Source organism: Erpetoichthys calabaricus, chromosome 14 (assembly GCF_900747795.2).
Source record: "Erpetoichthys calabaricus chromosome 14, fErpCal1.3, whole genome shotgun sequence".
NCBI lineage: Eukaryota > Metazoa > Chordata > Cladistia > Polypteriformes > Polypteridae > Erpetoichthys > Erpetoichthys calabaricus.
This window is the reverse complement of record NC_041407.2, coordinates 77719-93443: the sequence shown is the minus strand read 5'-3', so window position 1 is coordinate 93443 and position 15725 is coordinate 77719. Positions and strand designations below refer to the sequence as shown.

The window sequence follows — 15725 nt, the reverse complement described above, 5'->3', positions numbered from 1 at the left end:
AAAATAAATTGTAATTTGTGAATTTCCCCTTGGGATTAATAAAGTATCTATCTATCTATAGTACTCTGTCGAGTGAATTATTAAGATTGCAGTGTATTTTTAACATCGTCATTTATGAATAGCAGTTTTGAAAAAATAATGATCATAAAAGTTTGGATATGAGATGTTTATCGTTACTAAACAACATCTGAATAATATTTCAATACACATATGAATACAAATTTTAATGGATTGACGTGGACTTGAGTGTCGGCTCTACTTAATCAATTAAGTCAGTCAGTCAGATTAAAACAAATATTTGACTGTTGCTGTTTATTCGAATGTCCAAATCAAATAGTAATAATAATAAAAATACATTTTATTAATACAAGGCGCCTTTCAGAGAACTCAAGGACACCGAACAAACAAACAATAAATAAATAAATAAAAGACACAATTCTAAACAACTTAAAACATCAGAAAATCTAAAAAATAAAACCAAACAAAACCACTGTAATCAGAAGGAAAAAGAAAAAGCCATTTTAAACAGATGCATTTTAAGTTTGCATTTGAAAAATGAATATGATTTGATATTTCGGAGCTCCGCAGGTAACGGCTGAAAGGTCCGCTCCCCGTGGTGGTTGGACGGGCGGGAGGGACGGTCAGAAGGGTGGAGGAAGAGGACCTAAGGTTACGGGATGGAATGGCAACATGAAGAAGGTCAGACAGATATGGAGGGGCGAGGTTATGGTTGGCCTTAAATGTTAATAGCAGAATCTTAAAATCATTTCGAAACTTGATCGGGTCTGGAGCCATTTAACAAGTCACACTAAAGACGTTCTATAAACGGATTACAGTTTTAAACTTTGAATTAAATGTTACTGCTTTACTTACACAACCCTAAAATGTCTTTTATCATTTTCATTACTATTTATCCACATGTATTTATTTATTGAAGTATTCCTAATATTCCATTGTCCCCCCCTTCTGCCCGCAGGTCAGCCTCAGTTCTTTGTTTGCTGATGTCTGTCAAATGTTCTGCGGTCTTCATGTCTGCTCTCAACACACCAGCAGCTCCCGTGAGTTTCCTGCCTGTGGATCTCGTATTCAAGTTTGTTTTTAGCTTTTTTATGATTACAGAATATTACAAATCACATACTTGACACTCATCTTCAGGTATCAGGGAACAGACAACATTAAGAAAGCTGGCATTAAAATTGTGAATTGAAAACATCCTTTGGCTGTCTCTGCGTGTTATCAGTGTTATTATCATAATGCTAATAGTCACCTTTCAGTTATTATTTTTATAATGAAATATACTTTGTTAAACGCTCAGTGAAGAGCCAATCTTCTGCCTTAAAAAGAGTAATAATTTTCAGTTTTTGTGACTGTGCACCTGTTAATCAGGCTATTCAAGTAACTGACCTTAATTACTTTTTACTACCTCTTTAAGGCCATCAAATACATGTTTATTAATAAAACATATCACTTATGTAAAAGTTACCTTTAGAGATTGAAACTTGACAGATGTTTGTTTGTAGTTCATATCTCATTGAGCCTCCATTTGACTCCATCAGGTCCTAGTGGGGTGCTGTCTTTGGGGTCTCTGAGACTGGAGGAGTCCAACTGTACAGCAGGCACTGACGGGCATCAGCATCACGACTGGTAACAAGATAGAGATGGCAGATAGTTCAGCTGGGCATCATCCTATCTGACTACCCAAGCAAACGGCATATTAAGAGCACACAGCGCGGGTCTACTCCAGTAGAACTGACCAGTATGGCCCTGACATAACAACCAGCTGTGAACGACTCCACTTTACTGGTCATGTTAGCACACCGAGGCTGTCAAGTCTTAGCCATTAAAGAATTCAGTTAGCTGGGAATTTATTTTGGCAATGATATTTCTGATAAGGCATTTTTTTATTCTCTTTCCTCATAGGTTTATACTGAAAAACTGGTTTACATCAATGGAGTTTTCAATAGTATATATTATATAGTATATAAAAAAAATGAAAGGAACACTCTGAAAACACATGAGCTCTCAATGCTGGCTGCCTCTGCTGCTGTGGACTGGTATGGTGAAGTGTGAGGAACGAAAGGATGGCAGCACATCGTCTGATGGAAATGAAAATGATGAACCAACAGAGGGACCTCAAAGACACCCCGAAAATCAAAGGGAAAAAATGATGTGGCAGGCAGGCGAGTCCATTGGGCCGAAACTCCAAATCACACTCCGTAGTTTGTATGGACCCCCCCCCCACTATGCCTGACAACGTCCTAAAGAGACAACCGATGGTGTCCTGGGGGATCTCCTCCCAGATCTGGACCAGGGCATCACTGAGCTCCTGGACAGTCTGAAACATAATGTCCCACCCCAGGTACACTCAGAACAAGAACCAACATCTGTAAATGACTCTAAGAGGCACAGGTCATTTGGTGCCCACTAAACCAGCCCATAGGAGCTGGCCACATAAAATTATGGGAAAAAAAAAGGAAATGCTGAATATTTACCAGCCATACGAGCCGAAGAACCGAACACCACCACTTTCTAATGGCTGGCATGTCATCCTTAGATAAAAAGGATATATTAATGAATGCCAGGGTTAAAAGTATGCCACATATGAAGAAAAAAAATATGAATGTATATATCAGCATCTTTAAAGGACTTACAGCAGTAAAATCAAAGGGTTCCTCCATAGTCAGATGAAGTTCATACTGAAACAATCAAAACACAAATGAAAGGCTACATAAAGCCTATAATTAATAATTAAATACCGCCAACATGTAGGCTGCTTTGGAGGAAGGAAACAAAAAAGATACACGTGAAAGTCCGAAACTACAAGTGAGATGACAAGTTTAACAAATGGTTGTATGCAATTTAGGGCGGCACGGTGGCGCAGTGGGTAGCGCTGCTGCCTCGCAGTTAGGAGGGTTGGTCCTCATGCATGGAGTTTGCATGTTCTCCCCATGTCTGCGTGGTTTTCTTCCCACCATCCAAAGACATGCAGGTCTGATGCATTGGAGGTCCTAAATTGTCGTGAGTGTGTTTGTGTGTGTCCTGCAGTGAGCTGGCGCCCTGCCCAGGTTTGGTTCCTGCCTTGTGCCCTGTGTTGGCTGGGATTGGCTCCAGCAGACCCCCGTGACCCTGTGTTTGGATTCAGCGGGTTGGAAAATGGATGGATGGTGTATGCAATTTACCTTATTTTTCATTAATATCCCATTTTCAGCAGATATTCTTGTTGCAAGTTTGCTGAAAGGAAAAAAAAATATATAAATGTTACTTGTAATTACATTGAAAAGGTCCTGCGTACCCCACAACTGTCCGTCTGCGTCACACAGCATTTAGTGGCGTGCTGCCCATTGCAGGAAAGTCTAAACAGTTTAGAAATGTCACCTGCAGAAAACCACCAAGAAAGTTTGTTAAAAGTGACGGTGCCAAAACATGGCCGATGACTTGGTATGACAATTTAGACACGTCGCTCCAAGAGCTCCAACATAAGGAACTCAACTGAAAACGATAAAAAGGTAACACTCAGTCAGTCTGAACATGGTCAAAAGCCTGCTTCACAGCAGGACGACCATCGAGCATTTCCAAGATGCTGGTGAAAGCGTTTTCTTGTCTTCCATGCACAGTATGACGTTAATCCTCATCCAGCCCTGCATGTCGGCCCTCCAACCAGCAGGGAAGGGAAAAACCTGGAGGTTGGTGGCAGAATTGGCACCCCAGCCACCATAAAAAACCTCCCACTGGTTCTGAACTCATGTGGTACTGAGGTGTCACCCGTCGGTAATGTCACCAATGTCACCAATGAGCTGGACAGTGAGGCACAACGATGAAACAAGGGGATGGTGCAAAAAGTGCAAAGTGCTTGGATTAAAAAGAGCAAATCAAAACACAGTGTCCAGATAGTGCAGTGCTGCACACATCTTCAAACAAATAATCCAGTAAAACAGGTGAAAGGGTGGAGGTGCCTTCTCCTACTGGCGGCTCCCCTGTTGCGGGAGTCGCCTTACCCTTCAACACTGGTCTGGTAGCCCCCCGATCCCCGGCTACGTCAGGCTCCAGCCGGACCGACACTTGGGTTCCTTCCCCAGCGGCCAGGGCGCTCACGCCGGGGATCAACACGCCCAAAGCCTCCACGACTCCCGCTACCTTCTGCGCCGAGTCGTTTCCTCTGCCGGTCACTCCAGCTCCTCTAAACTGCTCAGAAGGAGCGGCCGCTTTAGTCTGCCCGCTCTGAGAGTCACCCAAACACTCCTCTGGGGCTCTCCTACCAGCTGCAGTAAACCATCATGAGCCAGCTCTCGCTCTCGCTCTCCCGCACTGGCTTTCTCCTTCCTGCCTCCTGCCATCTTCTTCCCCATTAACCTCCGTTCCTTCTCTCTCTTCTCCTCCTCTCTTTTCTCTCTCCCCTCTCATCCGCCTCGCGCTTCTATTATTTATCACGGGGACGTGGATCAGGTGTGGCAATCAGCAGCTCCTGGCAACAATTATGGATGCGGACGACTCCCCACCTGTGCACTTACGCGAGGACCGTCTGCATCACGAATCACCCAGGAACCGCTCCGGCCACTGACCATGCCCCCTCTCTAACTGTTTAAAAAGTGGCCTTTTTGACTTGAGCTGTGGACCCGCTACACCACATCGGGTCCTAACCTGGGGTCCTGAGTTGGTTTGTCATGTGGTGGGTGCGACAATGTGCTGTATCGGTGGGTGACCCTAACACCGCACCACCACATGCACAGTCCAGGAGTGCTCGGACCATTTAAAAAGTCTTGTTGACTGTACTACATGACCTAGCGTTGCCTGCTTACCGTTGGCATGCCTAACTCATTAGGATACAAAGTGCCATCCTAAGGGGCAAACACCTAATGTGAATCAGGCTTTGGAATTAAGAATCAAAAGAAAAATATTTCACATAAGGGAGAGCATTAAGTTTCTCACTTATTATAGGAAATCAATTATTTAGCAGTCTGAAGGAATCATCACAACTAAATCAAAGAATAAAATGTGCTTTTTGAACAGGTAGCTAGTCAGTTATGCCAATCCTCATTGCGAAATACAATACTAGAATAAAAAAAACCAAATGAACCTTTGAACTGGAACAGGGCATTTGGAAGTGCCAACTCTGGAACAAGTCCAAATAATTGTTAAATGTAACCTGAACAGGCCCACACAGCGGTGATGATCTTGAAAATCAAAGGTACTTCTGGCATCCATAAAGTGCACTGTTCGCTTTTTTGGTCACATGACCAGTAAAAGTACATTTTATGAGGGTTTCCCCACAAACACGTAGCTTGGTTCAAACATACACTGTGGCAGAGCAAAATGGTAAACACAGTTAATGGTCAACAGCAACTGATGATCAATTTAAAGTAGAATTGTACGACGTCGTCTGGACAAACTCACACGTCACCCACCCAGCATCCTGGCCACCAAGCTGGAAGCAAAAGAACATCCTTTGATCCTACATCTGGCTGCATTACAATCATTTTTGGGAAATAAAATAGAGAAATATTTAAACACTAACTTCATATTACTTTAGGTGAATAGTAAACATTTGGCCTTATGTCACTAATTAGAAAATAGTTTTAAAAAGTTACTTACAGGTAGGGAGAGAAAAGGATCTTAGGTCAAAGGTGGTTCCCATGTTACAACCACATATGCGTCTACAACGTGCACATCCTTTGCCCAACTAAATTCTCACATTAACAATTCCATTTTCTGTTGAAGCAAAGTGGTAATCATCCCTTAAAATAGCATTAAAAACATACCTGAAGTCTGCCAATGTCACCGATTAGCCACAAGCAGCAGTTGGCAATCTGTCAAAGACCGGAAAAAATGAAAAGGTGGAGGGGGCTTTGTGAAATAAAGCAACGATAACTTGTGCAAGGAAACCTTCTTCACTTACCTTACTGATGCCTCTAGATCGTCATTACCTTTTTAAGGTAACGTTGCTTAACTGCACGGAGATCTCATCGCGAGGGTACTGACCATGCAAGTCTTCATTTAGCTTTCAATGAAAAAATGATAAAAGAATACTTTTTTGTTTCTTTTTTTGTGGGCACAGCAGTTTTTGGAAAACACATGTTAACTACCTACACACCAAACTCAATTGACTTGGAGAGAGGCTTTGGCTCCATGTCTCCCTTCTCGCACAGATGTCAGCTGGACCCGGCCTTCCCTCACATATGGACCAACTGCTGATAAAGTTAATAATCGTAAGTTCATAAAAAGGCAAAATGGCCTATATGGCATTTTACAAAGACCCCCCCTAGCACTGCTGGTGTTCCGCTAGGGCTGTCGTCAAGCACCTCACTTGTCTGTTCTGAAAGAGCTGCTGCTACTGCACCTTCACCTTAGAAATACATAAATAAATAAACTAAGAAAGAGCACAAGCATTTAGAACAGAACCCCCCCCCCCCCCCCGGCCCATCGAAAATCAAAAAGAGCTTAAATGTACCAATTGTTAGTTGCCCATGTGCAGACAAAGAAAGCTTCTTTTGCCCCAGTCCTTTTTGGACCATGTCAGTGAGGCCTTTATTCTTCTGTTCATTTTCATGGTGTATAATGGAACGTATGCCACAAACCTGGGTTGTCGGGGACATCAGGTTTAAAAAATAATTGTCCCGTGCCATTTTGGAAAAGAATTGTTCTGCGACTTAACTATTCAAGTGGTCAACAAGCCGTGGTACCAGGTTGATTCTGCAGAGCATACCCCGGTCATCTTTTGTGTTGGCTTCATGCAGAGTGTCATATAGGACATAATGCTCAGCAGATCCGGTGACCGGATGACCGTCCACTTCTGGATTCTTCTTTCTTTCCTGAAGCCAAGGGAGACGGATAGACAGTTTCTTCTCCTTTTCCAGTTTTATGTTGTTTTCTGAGGGCTCCATGAGTCTTCCCTCATGAGGACTGAAGGGCAATTTCTCTGGTTCCCGGAGATTACCATGTGTTGCTAAACCTCTAGCAAAATCATAAACTACGATACTGGGCATGTATTGCCAAGATAAAAGCAGGTCCATAGAGTCTCTTGGGCTTTCTGCTCGCAGACAAAACTTCACACTGTAGATGATGCCACATGGGCACATCATCACTGCCCAACCACCTAAACAAGGCAAATGTGAGTAAGTTGATGCAAAGATGAATCCATGACAAAGTCTGAACACGTCCTCAAAATATTTAAACTATGTATACATTTGTTTTTGAAATGCCTTAAAAAGGAAACACAGAATCTTTCAACCAGACAGCTTGCACCATTTTCAGGGATGGTCAAGAGGATCATAAAACTCAGAAGAACAGGTTCACACTACAGAAATATTAAGAATAATGAATGGATTTTTGTGTAGACATTTGCATTATTTATGCAATAACTAAAACAGCTATCAATGTTATTTTACTTATCTGACCATTTCAGTCATTGAAGAGCCCAACATGTTGCATCTGTAAATATTTCAACAATCTTCCACCAACAAACATTTAAAACACTTTACGTGCCCATTGATTCAAGCAAGTCATTTCATACATTTCTAGCAGATGTCAAAAAGTGACAGGAGAAAAAAAAATGAGGATACCATCATCCCGTACTGTGATACAGATCAAATGGAGGGAATTCTACATGAATCCAAAAGCAAGCTCTCCACATGTTTTCACATATTTTATCACAAATGTCTGTTTCTATTTTCCTCATGCAGTCGTCTGTTTTGCAGCCTGCACTGTCCAAACTACTCTCCTTACACAGCTGCCTCACCGCATCAACCTTCAAAATCAGAAACTGAGGATGAACTCCTCCAATGTCACTGCAGTCCATAAGACTAACCCTAACCCTAACCCTAAGTATTACAGAAAGAAAAAGGTTGAACTGCTCTAACCTTTAACTTCATGACTTCATTTAAAAGTCTGTCTTCTGTTACAACATCAGCATATTCTGCAGGTTTTGGACGGTGCAACTTTTCGCATTCAGTGTTTAACACAATGCTAGACTTTCTGGTATGGGGGCCCAGAATTCAAAACAAGGGTGGACTGCAAGTGGGTTTTCTCTTGTGCCTGAAAATAACAAGAATACAAGCCAAGCTGTTTGTCATCACAATTACAAGTAAGAAGAAAAATTAATTAAATAAATGAATTGAGAAAAAAAATCTTACTGTGGGAAACGCTTGGGAAATCATCTCAAGGCAAACAGAATCCCAAAATTCCACAATATTGACTTCTTGTCTGTAGTCCTCAGGAGGCTCATGGATGTCACGAACTAAAAATTGAATGCAGTTAAATCAGATATAAGATATTGAATTAAACTACCACTGTTACATCAAGAAAAAAACAAAAAACAGTCGTTTATAAGGGTCACACTGAAGTAATCTGAACTAGAAACTTAATGTACTTGCCTGGCATGCTAAACACTCCTTTTTTGTGGAGATCCATTATAACAACAGGGGGATTATGCCCACATTTGACACACGAGAACCCAAACTCATGTGCAGTCAGTGCCTCGAAATGCACGTATGCGTGAAGGAGTCGCTTATGATTTGGGAGTGTGAACCCACTGGCTTTCTCCATGGCCTCAAACACCCGGCTCAAAGCATTGGGTGTCTAAAAGGAACATACAAAGTATTCTAATTAGAGTGAGGCCCTTAAATACAAGCAAAAATGTCAGCCAAGAATGATATGGTCATCATAATTATGAACTCCTTGTTCCCACTCCTGATAACGGTGCATCATTCGACCTTTGTAAAAGGTTGGCACACCTGCATGGGGGAGAGGTTAGATTGCTTATTACTCAAATGCCACTTTAAGAGATTTCAAGACAAACAAGAAATAAAGTCTGAAATCACCTTCAAAGACTCTGGTCAATGTATTGATTTTTGCTAATTTTGTGATCAATACCGGCTCATTTAAATAAATATGGCCTTCACATTCCGTGCAAATGTTTTCCTGTGGCATGAAGATGTTTGGAAATTCTTGATGCGCTGCATCTCTCAAATGTTCAGGTAGGGTGGCTGGGACATTCGCTTCAAGACATCTCTTTCAGGTGAGAGGGAAACAAAAAGAAATGCATTTCAGTCATTGAAGAGCCAACAAAAGTCAAACTGTTATTTTACATTTAGTACCAGTCAAATAGGCAAGAATGAAGAAACGGTAAATAAGGAAAAACAGAAACCAAATTTAAAATAAATATATTGAGTGTATGAACTGTAAAATTAAATTATAGCTTCATCTCTTTTTGAATTTTTAGAGCTTCTTTGAATCCCATTGGTTGATGTAAAACACTATCATAAAACACAAAAATGTTTGGCATGGACTAAACTGCCATTAAAAGAAGCCAAATCATAGCATGAGAAATTCTTCAGCCAGTAGTACCAGGGTGTTGTACCGTCTCAGCCATTGTGGATATAATGACCCCTTTTATTGGCCGACTTTCGAGGCAACTCAGGCCCCTTCTCAGGCGAGATGTCATACAGAAAATGAATTTTCCGGTGTTTATACAGACACTAGGACAAATAACAACATTGGAAAACCTTTAAGTGAGACATCTTAGATGTCAAAAATGTATGGAGCTCCACAGGCTGAGATTCACTGGCTAACCGTCTGTCCCAACAGAGAGTGAAGCAGTGCGATTGAGGATTGCCTCGTGATGCTGACAACTCATAGCCTCTTCCGTTCTTCTTCTCTGCGTTGTGGTCGGGGAGACAGAGGGGAGCTTCTGGCCACAGTCCACCCACATGCTAAACGAGGACCACGCCAGGTCTAACTACGCGCTGCCCAATTGGTAATTCTGCTGTATGAAGTTATCAGTTTACGATATTCTTTTATAATATTAATTAATAGAGTGCTGTCATTGTGCACATTGATATGTCTGGAGCTGAATCTTCACAATGTACTGCCTGCTTATTTATTTTATTATTACTTCATATTCACTGCACACTGTCAAGTGAAGGAAGTGCCTCCATTGTACTAAATGTTACTAACAGTAGACATTGTAAATATAACACATGCTGCACTTTGTTGAAATCGCCAATTGTTTTTAATGCTTATGCCTATTTTTACACACATACACACACACACACACACACACACACACACACACACACACACACACAGAGTATACCTGACTGTAAAGACAGGGGTGTTGACAGAAGTATAAAGAGAATAAAGCGCCTTTCATTCTTCTAATGCATACTCTGTGAGTTCAGCCGTTGTGCAATGTGTTCAGCTGCATGTGACTAATAAAGTCTGATTTTATTTGGTGTGCCACCTCAAAACCAGGCAACAATGGACTAATAAATGTAGAAAATAACCTTTTGTGGGCTTTCACTGGCACACAATTCTAGTTTGCATTCCAGACTGGGCAAAAGGCCGGACAATAATTTCAGTTGTTGAGCTGAACTGGAGTCCTGCTATTGTCTGCCATCAATCTGAGAAACAATGGTCAGCTGGCCTTCTGAATGTCATGTTAACCAAGATAAAGTGACATCTCTACGGACTTTGCCTGACCGACAGGCACCTGGTATGACATCTATTGTGAACGCCAAAGCATCAGGGATTGACGAATACCAGAACGTGACTTCTGGTCCACACAAGCAAAGTTTATCACTTGAACCCACGTCAGACACAATGCAAGTCCACACGACCAGCCTGACTCTAAAGGCCTGAGGGAAGTCTGCCCAGAGCACTCCAGTGGCATGTAGACAAGGCAGGTGGACTTGCTGCCCACCGTGTGGTGCCACTCCTGTGCAGAAATGAATGCCAATGATTCCCTTTAGCTGACCACTTTTTTTATTTGCTTTCTGAACCCTCTGTCCTCAGGGCATTGACATCCTTATGCCATATTGCACAAGTGTGGCTCACCTCAAGGGTGAAGGTTCAAATTCCAGTTGGGATCTTCTATCCCATCAGTTTGACCTGAAGCGTCATTTGTGCACACTCACCTAAACTCTCGGATTTGCACTTTGGACTGTTTGTACTTCTGGCATACCAGTTCCTGACCTTGGCTGAACTTAGATGATGGAAGTTCAAATATTTACATGGCAGTGTTAGTGAGCACAAATGGCATTGTCCTTTTGGCCCCCTCTTCACCCTTCCCAAAGGTGTAGGTTGTCAAACTCGAGGTAACAGCTCAGGCTGGAACTCGGGTGAACAGACTTGGAAATCAGAATAAAGAACTTGAGTGAGAAGTCAGGTGAAGTTCTTGAAGTTCTTTGTCTTTACATCATGGAGGTCAATATTTAAGGACCTCCTGACACACAAACACGCATCGCGTCAGTCAAAACGCTGTCAGCAAATCCTTTACCCTATATACGAGGTGTGATCCAAAAGTTCCCGGAATGCATTTATTTAAAAGCATACACACCAAATAACAATTAATGGTGAACAGTTCCTTCAAAATAATCACCTGCTGAGTTGATACACCAATGCCAGTGAGATTGCAACATTTCAAAGCACCTCTGGAAGTCGTTTTTTGTCAGTGTGTTCAAGACGTCGGTTGTTACCGCTTGGATCTCCTCCACCGTCTCAAATCTGCGTCCCTTGAGCCTCATCTTCATCTTAGGAAATAAAAAAAATCAGAGGGCACTAAATCAGGGGAGTACAGAAGGTGGGGAATGGCAGTAAACTTTGTAGAAGCCAAACATTTGCACACAATCAGAGATGTGTGAGCTGGTGCATTGTCGTGAAGCAAAAGAAATGACTTGTCAGCCCACATCTGAGGACGTGTTCAGCGAATTCGATTTCGCAAACTCCTTAGAACATCCCTGTAGAATGCTTGTTGCAACATTTCATGGCTTTCTTTTGCTGTTTTTCCCAGTTTAAAACAGAATTTAAAACACACTCTTTGCCTTTCAAATCACTCATTTTCATGAACAACCCTTCATAGACACAACCGAAGTTTCAACGAGAACTGCGACTTGAAAACAACTGCGCTGACATTATAACATGTGATAACAGCTCTCAAGGACAACTTGAACTGCTATCTAGCGGCAATTGATACAACCAAACCCTTCTGGCTGCAGGATAAATGCATTCCGGGAAATTTTGGATTGCACCTCGTATGTCCATTGTAACAGATTAAGGGTCCCCGTGACCCCTTGAACCCTCAGATCACACATCAGACACCAGATAAAAGTCCAAATATTATATTTATTAGGACAAAACGTGCACAAAGCACTCTCTTCTCCACAATATTCAAATAAACACAATAAATAATCAATAAATCAATAATCCTCCTCACTCCCAGACGCGTTGCCACACTTCCACCCAGCTCACCTCAGCGCCTGGGATTTCCCATCGTCCTTTTATATTCCCTGACCCGGAAGTTCCCTAACCCCCAACCTTACAGTCCATGTGATTCCTTATCACTTCCGGGTCAGATAAAAAGTCCTTTTCTTCATCCTGGAAGCACGTCATTTCCTTTGTCACCTTGCCTACGACGTACTTCCAGGTTATAGGGCACAAACAACTCTCTGGGCCTCCCTGCAGCGTCATCTGTTGGCCCCTGTGGTATCCAGCAGGGCTGTAAAGGAAAACTCCATCATCCATGATTCCCTGCTGGTATTCGGGGCACTTCCATGCCGCAGGGAGAGCTCCATCTGGCGGCCTGGGGGTGTTGGCCGGGATGACAGGCCGGCCATATCCCACACCATATATCCATATTGGACCTGATCAGACCAGTTCAGAGCTGATCCTGGATGGGGAATGAAAACAAACCGCCTGGATAATCCCTGCCAGGGCCCATGGCGCTTATTTAGCTTTTCCGTTCAGAAAGTGGGATTGTGCCATGTCTACAGCGTCATGCCTGCATGATCTGCCAATTCAGACTCATCTCAGGAGACTTGCGACAAGAAATTCAGATACACTTCGCTTGTACCACCTTCATCTCCAGGCACCCTAATACTTCAGTTGGGCTTCTTTGGCGTTTGTAGCCACAAGGCAGTGTGGCCTCCAAGTGCTTAAGACATAAACGCACAAGAGTGCGGACTCTGGCCACGCCACCCCAATGCCTGGGTGCACCTTCTGCTCAGCTCTAACCACGCTAATGTAAAGAGTATGGCTGAAGGTTCAAGAGACACCTCCGACTTCTGTCGCCTTGTGTGACGCCAAGCAACCGCCAAAGCCTCCTGCTGTACAAAAATGTAGACAACTGCTGGATATTTACGTGTAAAATAATTTGGGCTGGCATTTAAATAAAAACCTGCCGTTTTTTTAGACTTTTAACTTCACAACAATTTCTGTTCTTATCCACTTCAGTGTGTGTCCTGGGAGCAAATCCGACTTGGACTGACTAAGGGAATTAAACATCTGTAGTCCTGCACAGAGAAGGCTGCGTGGGGAGCTGAGCGAGGTCTTCAAAAACCACAAAGGCACCGATCAAGATGATCGAAACCATCTCATGAACACACAGGAGAAGTGCATTCAAATAAGGGGTGCGAGACTCCAAATGCCAAGCCATGGCACGTTTTAAAAAGCAACGGGATGACAGCCCATGGACTGAGTCACCTCTTCTTGTTTTCCAGACTTCTAGGGTCCTCCGTTTGAGCCTCACTCGGGTCACTTTGAAGTCCATCACAAGCTGGACTTTCATATTTGCCTTTTTATGTCAATGAACCTTTAAACATGTCGACTGTCACGTCTTCTGTGTGCAGCTTTCCAGTTTTTTCTGATCTTCTTGGGTTTTATTTGTAGGACATTTGCATTTATGGTATGTTAACTGAAAGGTGGTCAGTCACGTCTCTCTTCAGATTTGTACCTCACTGTGAATGAAAGCCTGATGCGGTCACAACATGTCTGACCATCAGGGAGAGGGGTGCTTCTTGTTGGGTTTTTTAGAATGGCACTTATTACTTTGACACGTGCGACGTTACTGCCTCGCTGGTCTTGGCTGTGGAGTTTGTATGCTCTTCCTGCGTCGGTGGCTTAGGTTATATGGCCATTCCAAACTGTGGTAGCGGTGTGCGTAAGCGGGTCACGCGATGGACGGTGGGTTCCTGCCTTGTCGCTGGTGCTGCCTGGACAAGCTGATCCGATAACCTTTCATGATTGTGGTCCTTCTAAAACCGCTTGAGAATGATCCACACTCACATTTTCTTTGTTGGAAATTTCAGAAGTGACATCAGCTATATTGTGGGGCATATTGTGTTTTTAGGGGTACACAAAAGTCACTCTTCCTGTAATAAATGTGTGAAGTAAACCTTTTTTTGTTATGAATTTTGACTTTTAAATAAGCCTTCGTCCTGAAGTCCTGTCCGAGTACACCTATGTCTCAAGGCTTAACTTCATCTCAACACCTAAACCCACCAAAGTTAAATAAAATCATCATTACGGGCTGTGAGTGGCTTGGGCACAGCACTTAGTGTGGCTACGTCACAGCAAATGTGGGTGAAAAGATGCAAAGGGTGAATACACCTGGCCTGGCACAGGGTGACCAGCATCTGTCAGCCATGCCAACCTTCTCAGGCCAGACCCTGTGTCCTCAGAGGCTGGCACTTTCATTGGCCACTATGTGATGATGATGATGATGATGATCGCTCCAAACCACTTTCAGTGAAGACTTCAGAGTTTGGGTTACCATTAGATGGCGAGGTGAAGTGAAGCGTTCAGTCAGAGTCCACGATAACTACTGTGCCACCCATTCTGCCACTTGAATTTATTAAACACATTGAAACAATTGCTTTCTGAAAAAAGCCAATGAATCAGGTTGATTGTCCAACATTTATATTTCTGCTGAAGATGGGGTGGCCGTATGCCAAGACCTCACCCCGCTCAGTATCTGCCACTCACAGACTGACATCACACCAGGCCCAGCTTGGAGCCAGAAATGAACCAAACCTAAGTGCCAGACACAGGGAGAGCATGCAGACTCTACACCGACTGTGGCCGCGCTGGAATCCAAAGCCTTCGGGAGCTACAATGTCCTAAACGTACGTGACATAAGACGGAGACAAATAAGCAGCAAAATACTAGCAGCCCATTAAAAATATAAACGTGTTTTTGCTGCGTGTTACAGACTTGATGAATTAAACGAAAAGGTCACCATCACCATCCGCCCGACTCGGCGCTGCTCGTCGATTCACAAATGGCGCAGCACTCTGCCTTCCGGCCGCCCAGTTGGCGCGCGCGGGCGGGCAGAGGGCCGAGTGCTACCGTAAGACTCCGAGCACGTGCGGCTTTTTAAGGAGGCCCTCTAATGACCAGCTGATTAGCTCGTGATACGTGAACCTTCGATCACTCGATGGCTGGCGTTGGCACGTGCTGGACTGAAATGTGGACTTGCTGCTCGTCACTGGTCAAATTCGGGTACTGAAATGGCTAACTGAGAGTGGCCCGGGCGCCCTTCTCGAAAAACTACACTCACGGATTTGTTCGCCCAAATCATTGCTCCCATGCCCCAGAGGCTCCTCCTCCTCGGACCTCAACTCGACTCGGCTGCTCGGCGCCTCTTCCAAACGCGAGTGCAGCTCCTGAGCCACACATCTGTGGAGCCGCTTGTCACTCCGCCCCCCCAGCGTGCGTTTTACCCGCCCTTCCGAGGACACCTACATCAGTCCGCACTTGCGGTTTCTCTCTTCACTCCCGCAAGGTTCTCCCCCGCGCAGGATGAGCACTCGGCTGATCGCTCGCTGTCTCTGCTTCCGCAGGGGTCGCCCCGCTGCCCTCGGGAAGTTGCCGCTGAGCGCCCTGCACACATCCAGGTGAGTAGAAGATGAGCGCGAGGTCGTCGTTCTTCTACCTCGAGAGAAAGCTGCCAGCTCTGG

The 15725-nt window shown here is 43.8% G+C and overlaps 1 protein-coding gene and 2 long non-coding RNA genes across 3 annotated transcripts in view; 1 reads left to right on the top strand and 2 right to left on the bottom strand.

The window, feature by feature from the left end:
- Positions 1-6463: 6463 nt before the first annotated feature.
- On the bottom strand, positions 6464-8231 carry LOC114665229 (uncharacterized). Its single transcript, XR_003718364.1, has 3 exons — positions 8127-8231; positions 7854-8028; positions 6464-7090 (listed from the first exon to the last, which is right to left on the bottom strand). It is a non-coding gene; the product is annotated as an uncharacterized LOC114665229 (long non-coding RNA).
- A 598-nt stretch (positions 8232-8829) lies between these two features.
- On the bottom strand, positions 8830-15432 carry LOC114664996 (uncharacterized). The gene is made up of 3 exons (XR_003718329.2): positions 15326-15432; positions 11372-11522; positions 8830-9003 (listed from the first exon to the last, which is right to left on the bottom strand). It is a non-coding gene; the product is annotated as an uncharacterized LOC114664996 (long non-coding RNA).
- Positions 15342-15725, top strand: part of acsf2 (acyl-CoA synthetase family member 2) — a 72293-nt gene continuing 71909 nt past the window's right edge. Inside the window, exon 1 of the mRNA XM_028819350.2 lies at positions 15342-15662. Within this exon, the coding sequence (XP_028675183.1) occupies positions 15568-15662 (95 nt within the window). The 5' untranslated portion in view covers positions 15342-15567. The remainder of the gene's footprint in view (positions 15663-15725) is intronic.